This window comes from Cyanistes caeruleus, chromosome 27 (genome assembly GCF_971803275.1).
Source record: "Cyanistes caeruleus chromosome 27, bCyaCae1.hap1.1, whole genome shotgun sequence".
NCBI lineage: Eukaryota > Metazoa > Chordata > Aves > Passeriformes > Paridae > Cyanistes > Cyanistes caeruleus.
Window position 1 is genome coordinate 4,149,522 of NC_141727.1, and position 12,985 is coordinate 4,162,506.

The 12,985-nt window shown below is 59.3% G+C and overlaps 1 protein-coding gene across 5 annotated transcripts in view; it reads left to right on the top strand.

Moving 5' to 3' along the window:
- SRCIN1 (SRC kinase signaling inhibitor 1) overlaps nucleotides 1-12,985 on the top strand; it is a 63,164-nt gene that overhangs the window by 8,310 nt on the left and 41,869 nt on the right. For all 5 annotated transcript variants that reach the window (XM_086864421.1, XM_086864424.1, XM_086864423.1 and 2 more), the window contains exon 2: nucleotides 2,948-3,231. In XM_086864421.1, coding sequence (XP_086720547.1) covers nucleotides 2,948-3,231 — 284 coding nt within the window. The remainder of the gene's footprint in view (nucleotides 1-2,947; nucleotides 3,232-12,985) is intronic.

Here is a 12,985-nt window from a genome sequence, read left to right on the forward strand (position 1 = left end):
CTCCAGTGCCACCACGAGCTCCCCGGTGCCACCGTGATCTCCTTGGTGCCACCATGAGCTCCCCGGTGCCACCATGAGCTCCCTGGTGCCACCATGAGCTCCTTGGTACCACCATGATCTCAGTGCCACCGTGACCTCTTTGGTGACACCGTGAGCTCCTCGGTGCCACCGTGATCTCCTTGGTGCCACCGTGACCTCCCCAGCGCCACCATGAGCTTCCTGGTGCTACCATGACCTCCCCAGTGCCACCGTGAGATCCTCGGTGCCACCATGACCTCCCTGGTGCCACCGTGAGCTCCCTGATGCCACCATGACCTCTCCAGGACCCAACAGAGCAAGGCAGGGACGGGATCCTCAGCATTCCCACATCCCACCTCCGTTTTCTGGGAAAAATCGGGTGACAACCCGGCCAAGGTCACATTTGGTGCCGGAGCTGTGGGGGACGGGAGCTGCACCGGTGGTTTTTTGGAGGAGGGAAGGCTCTGGGATGTCCCCGTGGCATTCACGGAGCGCGTGATGTCCCCGCTGGGCTCGTGGGAGAGCCGCCTGTGCGACCTTGAGAGGAGGAATCGCATCCGTGGCCCCGGCTGATAGCGCTTTATATCGGTTTGATATCAAACTGACCTGCTGGGCTGAAAAATAACTGAGGGAAAAGGGAGAAAAAACCCCAAAAACCTCGTCGTGATTTGTTGAACCGGGAGAGGGGAAAAGCAGGAGATGAATTATGGATCAAGGTTAAAAGGGGAGCAGGAGGGGGAGGCGGTGAAGCCCCGCGGAACGAGCTGCGAAATTCATCCGTGGTGGTGGCAACGCCAGGCTGGCACCAGCCCAGCGCCGGGGGACCCTCCAAAGCGGCTTTTTGGGGGGGATATTCAGGCTTTTTGGGGTTCTGGAGCTGCCCCGCTGCGGGCTCGTGGTGCGGGCACCGAGGCGGTGCCAGGCGCTGGCAGCGTGCGGGGACTTCCAGGCATCCATCGCCGCTCGCGGCTTCCCTGGAAGTCAAATCCCGGCGTGCGCCGAATGAGTGACGAGCCAAAGGACCAGTCCCTGCCGCCTCTCTGAGCCTGGGACCCTCGGTCTGTCCCCTGGGACCCTCGGTCTGTCCCCTGGGACCCTCGGTCTGTCCCCCTGCCCCCTCCCCTGCCTGCCCGGGCTGGGCTGAGCCCCGGGAAGGGCTGGAATGGGGCAGAACATCCCCGAAATACCGAGTTTGGTGCTCCCGGGGTTCGGCTGAACTCCGGGAAGGGCTGGGATGGGACAGAGCATCCCCGAAATCCCGGGTTTGGTGCTCCCGGGACTCGGATAGGGCAGAGCATCCCGGAAATCCCGGGTTTGGTGCTCCCGGGGTTCGGCTGAACTCCGGGAAGGGCTGGGATGGGACAGAGCATCCCAGAATTCCCGGGTTTTGTACCCTCGGACACCGGGAAGGGGCTGGGATAAGGCAGAACATCCCAGAGATCCCGAGTTTGGTGCTCCCGGGGCTGGGATGGGTCAGAGAATCCCGGAATTCCCGGGTTTGGTGCCCGCGGGCCGGGCTGGCCCCTGGGAGCAGAGGCTGCAGGATGGGGGTGCTGAGCCCCTCGCTGGGGTCTCTGGAGGTGCTGAGCCCCTCACTGGGGTCTCTGGGGGTGCTGAGCCCCTCGCTGGGGTCTCTGGGGGTGCTGAGCCCCTCGCTGGGGTCTCTGGAGGTGCTGAGCCCCTCACTGGGGTCTCTGGGGGTGCTGAGCCCCTCATGGGGGTCTCTGGAGGTGCTGAGCCCCTCACTGGGGTCTCTGGGGGTGCTGAGCTCCTCGCTGGGGTCTCTGGGGGTGCTGAGCCCCTCGCTGGGGTCTCTGGGGGTGCTGAGCCCCTCGCTGGGGTCTCTGGGGGTGCTGAGCCCCTCGCTGGGGTCTCTGGGGGTGCTGAGCCCCTCGCCGGGGTCTCTGACAGGACATTTGGGGTCTGTCCCTCTCCCCCCTCCCCCAGCGCAATTCCCGCACACACGACCCTTCCCCACCCTGCCTGATTTCATTTTCTTTTCGCTCTGTCCTGTGTCCGTGACTCCCCCGTGTCCCCCCGTGTCCCCCCCGTGTCCCCCCCGTGTCACTCCCGTGTCCCCCCCGTGTCCCCCCCGTGTCCCCCCGTGTCCCCCGTGTGTCCGGAGCCCTGTCCCTGCCCCGTGTCTGTGCTGTTTTCAGTCACCCAGAGCTGTTTTGTTCCCGTTTCGATCATGGCGGGGTTTGGTGGGGTCACAGCCCCTGCGCCCCCTCCCCTCGCGGCCTCCGGCCGCTCCGTCCCCCTGTCCCCTCCTGTCGCGTGTCCGGGAGCGGCGACAGCACTGCCACCACGGGGGGACGAACCCGGCACCGACCCCCTGCCCCGGGCACCCCACTGAGAGGTGATCCCACTGCGGGAACCCGTGTCCCCCCACCTCTGCCCCACGGCTGGGGACCATCCCTGGCTCTGCCCCATAACTGGGGACCATCCCCCTGCTCTGCCCCACACCTGGGGCCCGTCCCCCCCTCTGCCCCACGGCTGGGGGACCCTCCCGTGACCCCGCTGTGCTCTCCTGGTGCCCGGGGAGATCCCGACGGGACGAGTCCCCCGTCCCTGCCCCACAACTGGGGACCATCCCCTCCCTGCCCCATAACTGGGGACCATCCCCCCTCCCTGCCCCATAACTGGGGACCATCCCCCGGCTCTGCCCCATGCCTGGGGACATGGCTGGGGACCATCCCCCCTCCCTGCCCCATAACTGGGGACCATCCCTGGCTCTGCCCCATAACTGGGGACCATCCCCCGGCTCTGCCCCATAACTGGGGACCATTCCCCGGCTCTGCCCCATGCCTGGGGACATGCCTGGGGACCACCCCCCGGCTCTGCCCCATGACTGGGGCCCGTCCCCGCTCTGCCCCACGGCCGGGGGACCCTCCGGTGACCCCGCTGTGCTCTCCCGCTGCCCGCGCAGATCCCGACAGGACGAGCTCGCACATGATCTCCGCCGACGATGCCGAGTACCCGCGGGAGTACCGCACCCTGGGCAACGGCACCCGCCGCTTCTCCAACGTGGGGCTGGTGCACACCTCGGAGCGCCGGCACACCGTGATCGCCGCGCAGAGCCTGGAGGCGCTCACCGGCCTCCAGAAGAGCGAGATGGAGCGCAAGAGGGACGCCTTCATGGACCACCTGAAGAGCAAATACCCGCAGCACGCCCTGGCGCTGCGCGGGCAGCAGGAGCGCCTGCGGGACCAGGTAGGGAGCGATTTCCCGGGATTGCGGGGGGATACGGAGGGGTTCTGGATGCGCGGAGGATGAGGATGAGGATGGAGGATGATCTGGATGGAGGAGGGAGAGGAGGGTGCGGGGTGGTGGATGGGAGTTAAGGGCGGGGTGGGTGTGGCAGTGCCGGGGGAGCGTCCTCCGGGGGTGAGGGATGGAATGTTCCAGAGGTGAGGAAGGGAATATTTCAGAGGTGAGAATGTTCCAGAGGTGAGGGATGGAATATTCCAGATGTGAGGAATGGAATATTCCGGGGGTGAGGAAGAGGATTCTCCAGGGGTGAGGAAGGGAATATTCCAGAGGTGAGGAAGGGAATATTCCAGAGGTGGGGAATGGAATATTCCAGATGTGAGGGATGGAAGATTCCAGATGTGAGGAAGGGAATTCTCCAGGTGTGAGGAATGGAATATTCCAGATGTGGGGAATGGAATATTCCAGGTGTGAGGAATGGAATATTCCAGATGTGAGGAAGGGAATTCTCCAGGTGTGAGGAAGAAAACCTTCCAGGTGTGGCAGAGAGCCCTGGGTGTGGGGAAGAGCATCCTCCAGGTGTGAGGAACAGAACCCCCCAGGTGTGACAAGGAAAACCTTCCAGGTGTGGGAGGAGCCCCCACAGGGGAGCCCCCCACCCCTGCCCAGGACCGGGGGTCTCCCAGGTGGATTCCCTCTGCCCCATGGATGGATTCCCTCTGCCCCATGGATGGATTCCCCCTGCCCCATGGATGGATTCCCCCTGCCCCATGGATGGATTCCCCCTGCCCCATGGATGGATTCCCCCTGCCCCATGGATGGATTCCCTCTGCCCCATGGATGGATTCCCCCTGCCCCATGGATGGATTCCATCCCGCTGGCCAGGACAGGAGCGGGACGATTGTCCCCTCAGAGGTGGGGGCTGTCCCCAGCCCGGGGGTGACCCCAAATCCAGGTCCTGGCAGGTTTGGGGTGGGCCCCCTCCCCCAAGCCAGGGGGGTCAGTCCTTTGGCTGTGTCCCCAAGGACCTGTGGGTCCTCAGGGCAGGTGACACCTCTGGTGACACCTCTGGTGACACACCTGGTAACACCTGGTGACACCTCTGGTGGCCTTTGCAGAGCCCCGGGGATGGAATGTTCCAGAAGGGGGTTCCCACCCCTGTTTTGGGGTGTTCTGGGGACCCCAAACCCCCTTGGGGTCCGTGCTGTGTCCACCATGATGTCCTTCAATCGTGTGTCCACTGTCCGAGGGGCAGGTGACACCTCTGGTGACACCTGGTGACACCTGCAGAGCCCAGGGGATGGAACGTTCCAGAAGGGGGTTCCCACCCCTGTTTTGGGGTGCCCAAATCCCCAGCTCCCCCTGGCCAGGGGAACCTGGAGCATCCAGGAAACCTCAGATCAATCCCCCAAAATCCCCAGGGGACAAAGGTGACAATCCCCACAAGGGGCGTGGTGGAAGGAAATCCAGCTTTTCCAGGAAAACCACCGGCATCGGAGCTGCTGCCCCCCTAAACACCCCCCGAAACCCCAAATTTTGGCGAGGGGACAATAATTGAATTTTTTTTGCCACCACAATTCAGATTTGGAGATGCAACAGGGGCACTTCCAGGCACGGAGCGCTGCTTCCCGAGAAATAAATAGGATTTTTCCCCTAATATCACAGGGATTTAAAGAATTTATATATTTTTTTTAAAAATAAGCAGCAGCTCTAAAAAAAAAAAAAAAAGAAGAAATAAAATCCAGCTTGGGTTGGCTCAGGTCTGATAAGCTGCTGAGGAGTTTTATAGGTGAAGGAAAGATGACTCCCAAATCTGGATTTGGGAATTATCTCCTTTATTCCCGAATCAGTGGGAATGTTGTGGGTGTCTGGGTGCTCCAGTCAAACCCAGCCGGGATTTTTGGGCTTGGTTGCAGCTCACTCCCCACCAAAACACCCCAAAATCCTACAAAATCCTATTTTTTTCCCCCCCCTTTTCCCTCCCTTTGTTTTCCTTCATTTCCCCCGGAGGCAGTAAATAAAAACAGAGATCCAGAAATCCTGGAAAGCTCAGGTGCCAACCTTTAAACGACATTGGGATCCAGCTCTGCCTGGAATGTTTGAAACTCACTTTGCTATTTCAGAGGAATGAGGAAAAGGGATTTCAGAATTCCCAGGCTTTGCTGTTTTATCTGGATTTAAAAAAAAACCACAAAAAACCCAACAAATATTGGAGGGAGTTTGGAACTTCAGAGGTGAAAAGGAGCATTCCATAAATGCCAAATTTCCAGCCTGGCAAAAAATCCCTTGGATTTGAGCTCGGGAATGGGAAAGGGAGAGAAATGTTAATTTTAATTATGGGCAGAGCAGGGGGAAATAAAACATCCAGGGAAAAATTGTGGCAAATCTGCCAGGATAATTTAAGATCCAGGTGGGAGAAGGTGTTAAATGGGAATTTAAAGGGTAAGGAGGGGAATGGGAATGGGAATGGGAATGGGAATGGGAATGGGAATGGGATGAGAGGCCACTGGAAATGTTGGCTGTAGGATTTGGGGGTAAATCCTGCCCTGGGAAGGGAAAATCCAGCAGGAGAGGGGTGGGAGGAGATGATTTTTAAGCCGCTTCCCAACCCAAATTGCTCCGTAATTCCGTGGCCGATGCTCTGGGAATGGGATTCGGATGGAACCGCTCAACACCACCTGGTGCCGAGGGCATGGAAAGCTGGGAACTGATGGAAAAATTGGGAATAGCTGGGAAAATCAGGGGAATTTAGGGAAATAATTCTGCGGTTTAAGGAGTCGCTCTGTTCCCCATCCCCGGTTCCAACATCCCGTCGATTCCGGATGCGCTTTTCCACACGGGCCGGGAAAGTGTGGATTGATGCAGGTGGATCATAAATCCCAGGAAAAAAGGGATCCATTTCCCACCCAGAACCAGGGAAAAGCTGTCTTGTGGTTTAACCCCTTCCTCTCCCGGCCTTTCCTGGCAGGGTTGAGCCCCAGGGCCCAGCCGGAGCTGAGGATCCCAAAAAAATGAAGTGTCCAAAATCTTGGATTTCAGCCTGTCCTGCTCTGAGGCAGGGAAACAACAACAAAAATTCCAGGAAAAAGCTCAAGTGGAGCGTTCCGTGCCTGACAGCAGCAGATTTGCAGCTGCCTGGAATAAATCTGGCTCGGGAATAAATCGATGGAAGCTGGGGGAGGGCGTCCGGCACCCGGAGCCACGGGGGGAACGGGGGGAGGAGGGACAGGCAGGGATGGAGACAGGGATGAGGATGGGGATGAGGGTTGGGATGAAGGAAGGGATGAAGGTTGGGATGAAGGCAGGGATGAAGGCAGGGATGAGGATGGGGATGAGGGTTGGGATGAAGGAAGGGATGAGCGTTGGGATGCAGGTTGGGATGAAGATTGGGATGAAGGCAGGGATGAAGGCAGGGATGAGGATGGGGATGAGGGTTGGGATGAAGGATGGGATGAAAGTTGGGATGAAGGCAGGGATAAAGTTTGGGATGAAGGTTGGGATGAAGGCAGGGATAAATTTTGGGATGAAGGCAGGGATGCAGGCTGGGATGAAGGATGGGATGAAAGTTGGGATGAAAGTTGGGATGAGGGTTGGGATGAAGGTTAGGATGAAGGATGGAATGAAGGCTGGGATGAAGGTTGGGATGAGGGTTGGGATGAAGGTTAGGATGAAGGATGGAATGAAGGCTGGGATGAAGGTTGGGATGAGGGTTGGGATGAAGGTTGGGATGAGGACTGGGATGCAGGCAGCAATGAAGGATGGGATGAAGGCTGGGATGAAGCTGGAGATGCTGCCAGTGATGAATTTCAGGGTTCAGGCAGGAGGTGCCAGCAGGCCCGGGAGGTGCTGCTTTGCTGAGCTGCTCCCGTGCCTCAGTTTCCCCAGAGCAGGAGAGGCTGGGCTGTGTCCCCAAGCTGTGCCCAGCTCTGCTGTCACGGAGTGGGGGCAGGGGGCTAGAATTTGGGGTTGTGCAGATGGGGCACAGCTGGGGGGGCTGTTCCTGAGAATCCTTTATCCTTCCTGATGGCGCCGTCTGCTCTGGACTGTGAGGGCCATGCAGGGGACACAGGTGGCACCAGAGGACACGGGTGGCTGGAGGGGGCACGGGTGGCACTGGGGTCCCACAGACAGAGCCAGGGCACAGAGGGAGCCCACGGCTCCGTGCTGGGGGAGCTGGTGGAGGCGTGTGAATCCAGGGGTGAATCCTGGTTTGAATCCAGGCGTGAATCCAGGGGTGAATCCTGGTTTGAATCCAGGCGTGAATCCAGGGGTGAATCCTGGTTTAAATCCAGGTGTGTGGGAATCCCTGTGTACATCCGTGTGCACATCCCTGCGTGTATCCATGTGCGTTTCCATGAGTTTATCCCTGTGTTATCCACATCCATATCCCTGCATTTCCATGTCCATATCCCTGTCCATATCCCTGTCCATATCCCTGTCCATACCCCTGTATTTTCCTGTATTCCCATGTCCATTCCCATGTCCATATCCATGTCCTTATCCATGTCCATATCCCTGTCCGTATCCCTGCATTCCTATGTCCATATCCCTGTCCATATCCATGTCCATATCCCTGTATTCCCATGTCCATATCCCTGTATTCCCATGTCCATTCCCATGTCCATATCCATGTCCATATCGCTGTATTTCCCTGTCCATTCCCATGTCCATATCCCTGTATTCCCATATCCATTCCCATGTCCATATCCCTGTGTTCCCATGTCCATTCCCATGTCCATTCCCATATCCATTCCCATGTCCATATCCCTGTATTCCCATGTCCATTCCCATGTCCATATCCCTGTATTCCCATATCCATTCCCATGTCCATATCCCTGTATTCCCATGTCCATTCCCATGTCCATATCCCTGTATTCCCATGTCCATTCCCATGTCCATTCCCATATCCATTCCCATGTCCATATCCCTGTATTCCCATGTCCATTCCCATGTCCATATCCCTGTATTCCCATGTCCATTCCCATGTCCATTCCCATGTCCATATCCCTGTATTCCCATGTCCATTCCCATGTCCATATCCCTGTATTCCCATGTCCATTCCCATATCCATATCCCTGTCCATATCCCTGTATTCCCATGTCCATTCCCATGTCCATTCCCATGTCCATATCCCTGTCCATATCCCTGTATTCCTATGTCCATTCCCATGTCCATTCCCATGTCCATATCCCTGTATTCCCATGTCCATTCCCATATCCATATCCCTGTATTCCCATGTCCATTCCCATGTCCATTCCCATGTCCATATCCCTGTCCATATCCCTGTATTCCTATGTCCATTCCCATGTCCATTCCCATGTCCATATCCCTGTATTTCCCTGTCCATTCCCATGTCCATATCCCTGTATTCCCATGTCCATTCCCATGTCCATTCCCATATCCATATCCCTGTATTCCCATGTCCATTCCCATGTCCATTCCCATGTCCATATCCGCGTTTTTTCCCCGTTATTCCCTCACGTGCTCTCCCCCTCCCGCAGGCCCCGCCCCCCGAGCACTCAGCGCCCCCTACCGGCTGCGCCGAGGGGGCGGGGCCGTGGTTGCCATGGTGACGGCGCCGCGGGCGGGGCGGGGCGGGCCCGGCGGCGGGAGAGGGCGGCTCCGATCCGAGCGGGGCCGAGCGGGGCCGAGCGGGGCCGAGCGGGGCCGAGCCGAGCCGAGCGGGGCCGAGCCGAGCCGAGCCGAGCGGGGCCGAGCCGAGCCGAGCGGGGCCGAGCGGCGCTGCGGATCCCGACCCGCAGCGCTCACCTGCCGCAGGTACCGGGCGGGAACGCGCGGGATGGAGCGGGAATGAGCGGGATGGAACGGGAATGAGCGGGATGGAGCGGGGCGCATCCCTCTGGGTGCGCACGGAGCCGGTGTCCGCCACCCGCTGCTGCAGTTCTCCCGCCGATACCCCCTGCCCTGGTGTCGCTCCTACCCACCCCCATATCCCTCTCCCCAAAATTCCCACCCCGAGGTCCCGGTTGCCCTCTCCCACCGCCGTCAGCAGCCGGGGGTGTCTTTACCCTGGCCCCAGACCGGGGGCAGTCCCTCCAGCTTCCCCTTCCCTTTAGCCCCCCCTCCTTTTCCCCAGCCCCCCCTCTTTCCTCCAGCCCCCCTTTCCCTTCAGCCTCCCCCTCTCCCCTCTCCCCCTTCCCCTCCCCAATGTCGCGGTGGGGAGGGGGTGGCAGTTTGTGGGTGCCGCTGTCCCTGTTCTGCCCTCTGGTGCAGCAGCCGGGGGGGTCTCACCTTGTCCCCTCCGGCTGCACCGGGGGGGGTCGTGCCCGTGCCAGCCCCCCTGCGCAGCCCCCGCTGTCCCCAGGGCAGTTCCGCGTTGTCACCCCGGCAGGCGACACCGATTCCCTCTGCCCCCCTCGGGCAGCGGAGCGGGGCAGGGGGTGGCCTGGACACGCCGCGTCCCTGCGCCCTGGGGGCGCTTTTGTCGCCTCCAGCCCACCTGGCCCAGCGTCCTTCCCGCGGGGACCCCCAAACCGGACCCCTGACCTCACCCCCAATCCCGCCGGGAGGGGTGGCACACGGCCTTGGCGAGAGCTTGCCACGCTCGGGGTGCCCGCCGGGGCAGGTTTGGGGGTACCTGGGCGCCCCGTGGGGACGGTGAGCGCTGGCTGGTGGCTGCAGCGCGGTGGCTTTGGGGACGCGGGGTCCCCTGGGGCTCTTCCCGCGGTGTCATCTTGGTCTCCAGAGGTGGAGAGCGACGGGAGGCGCTGGCAAGCGCTGAAATGGTGGAGCGGAGCGCGCGTGGCCGCCGGGAGTAACACGAGCGTTGTGTGCGTGTCCCTGGGACTGCAGCCGGAGCCGGCCTTATCGATTCCCACATTTTTCCCCACCGCCAGCCATTCCCGGCTCGTTCCAGCAGCCCTGGCTGGGAATGCGGGCTCTGGAGTCAGGCAGAACTCCGTGGGTCACGCCACTTCTCCTTGTTTGGGTTTTTTTTACGGAAGAGGGTCTTGAAGTCGGCAAGAAGTGGGTAAAAACCAGGCTGGGGACAGCGATGACAGCCCCGGGGAGGGCAGGGATGAGTTCACGGCAGCCCGGCAGGGAGATGCCCGGGAGGTGGCCAGCAGGGATCGGAGGTGGGATGCTCCCCTTGGCACCCTCGGGCTCCCGGCGCTCCCCCTTCCTCCCCCTGGAAGAGCTGTGCGCATTCCTGCTCTCCCCGGCACACACGGGCAAGGTGAACGCGTCCCTCCCTCCCTCCCTCCATCCATCCATCATCCATCATCCATCCATCCATCCATCCATCCATCCATCCATCCATCCATCCATCCATCATCCATCCATCCATCCATCCCTCCCTGCCTGGAAGTTTCCCGCTGTTCCTAACCCAAATCCCGCTCCTTCTCCCCGTGACCTCCGGGGTCGTGCCCAGCCGCTCCCCGCTGTGGTTTTTAGGGGAGGGGTCTCCAAAGCCCTGCAGCAGCCGGAGCGGCGGCTCCGCCGTCCCTGCGGCTCCGCCAGCCCCGGCTCAGGAGGGGACAGAGGAAGGGCAGGGCGGGCTCCAGCAGCGGCTGCGTGCCGGGGTCTTCCTCACCCCCAGCTTGGCCGGGAAAGGGGGTGCGCAGCCCCCCTGCGCCTGCTGCGACCCCCCGAGGGGACCCCGCGGAGGCTCCAGCCCTTGTCCTTGGCGTTTCTCAAGGATTTATCCGTCTCTGCTGTGTTTTGGGGGTGCCGGGTGGATGGCGGGGGGGTCGCCCCGGGGGTCGGGCGCGGTGCCGGCCGGGGCCGTGCCCGGCGGGGAGCGGAGCGCCGCTGGCCGCCGGCTTTACCTTGCACGTCCCCATTGTGTTTGGTCCACCTACGCCGTGCCGTTGCCATGGCCACCGTGCCATCTGATCTGCCCAACTCCTGCCAGCTTCCCCTGCCCTGCCCTGCCCCAAAACCTCCGGCCCGGCGGCGGGGCGGTGGCCGAGGGACACCTTGACCCCTCCCGGTGCGGGGCTCCGGGGCGCTCCCGCATGAGGGAGCGATGGCTCAGAGACCCCCCCTGCTCCCCTCATGAGCAGGCTGAGCACGAAATGCGGTCCCTGGAGCACCTGGGGGGCGGGAGGGGGGCCCGACCTTGGCCGGGGCTGCTGCAGGAGGGAGATTTTGGAGCCCCAGCATGGCTGCTCCTCGGCAGAGCACGTCCTGATGCATTGCTCCGAGCAGGCGCTGCAGATTCGCCTCGCACCGGGGAGAGGAGGAGGCTGGAGCCGGGGCCAGGCGTGCAAAGCCACCCGTGGCCAGCGGGGTCGGGGCTCTGGTGTCACCTGCGCTGTCCCCAGGGGCCGCGGGGGAGGTGGGGGCTGTAATCAGCGCTGATGAGTTTGGAGAGGAGGGGGCGCGGGGGCAGGTGGAGGGGCCTGGGGGGGAAAGTTGGAGCGGCGAGGTTGTGCTGGGGGGGTCTGCGGAGGAGGCCTGACGCTGAGTCGCCGTGACAGGCGGCTGTGGCATCTCTGATGTCACCTCGATGGCCATCAGAACCCTCCTTGGGTGGAGGGGCGGCACAGCCCAAGGCTCTGCCTGAAAGAGGAGCAGCAGAACCTCGAGGTGGGCTCTGGGTGACACACCGAGGAGCCCAGGTGTGACGGGAACGAGCCCCAGCCCTCCCGCGTGCCATCCTGTCCCCGCTGTCCCCTCCCCTGGCCACGTTTGAGAGGCGCCTGCGACAACTGCGAGACCTCAGGTGACAAAACCTGCAGGCGCCGTCGCTCTCCGCTCTGTCTGCTCACTCTTTGCATCCTTCTCCCCGTCTTGTCACGTTGCTATTCCCACTTTAACTCGCTTTCCTTGGCGCTGAAAAGCGTTAAAAGAGGAAAAAAAAAAACCCACCCAAAACAAACCAAAACAAAAAAAAAACTTTAATAAGGAGAAACAGATTAAATTCACTTGGCTGTTATTTTTCAAGGAGGTTTTTGTTTGTCAAGACGCGGTGCCCGAGGGTGGGGGACTCGATCAGGAGCTGGAACTCCTGGAAATGAGTTAATTAAAAAGCCGATGAAGCTGCCTCCGTCCTCCCTTGGAGCGCAGCGTGCCGGGGTGGCGGCTGCTGCTGCTGCCCGTTCGGCAGGGACACGGTCGTGCCTCGTTAATCACCAACAAATTTGGGATTTAATTGCCAGCCAGGGGAAGTCCCCCCCCTCTCGGTCTCGGACTCCCTTGGATTTCATTTCATTTCCCGCCCCTCTGCTCCTGGGACAACCGCAGAGACCATTTAATTTATTATTTTTATTATTTTTTATTTTTATTTTTTATTTTTATTTTTATTATAAATTTTATTTTTATTTTTATTTTTATTTTTATTTTCTTTAATTTTTAATTTTTATTTTTATTTTTATTTTTATTCTTATTTTTATTCTTATTCTTATTTTTTTATTTTTAATTTTAATTTTTATTTTTATATTTTAATTTTGTTTTTATTTTTATTTTTATTTTTATTTTTATTTTTATTTTTATTTTTATTTTTATTTTTATTTTTATTTTTATTTTTATTTTATTTTTATTTTTAATTTTCATTTTCATTTTCATTTTCATTTTCATTTTCATTTTCATTTTCATTTTCATTTTTTATTTTTTATTTCCACCCCCCCCATTAAACTTAACCCCCAAAATATTCCTGATGACATCACCCCATCCCTGTGTCCTCCCCTCCCAGCGGCTTCAGGGCAGCATCTCCCCGCCCTCCCTGCTTCTCCTGCCCCTCATCCCCGCGCTTTGGGGACCCCCAGCCCCTCGTTATCCCCTGCTTCGGCAG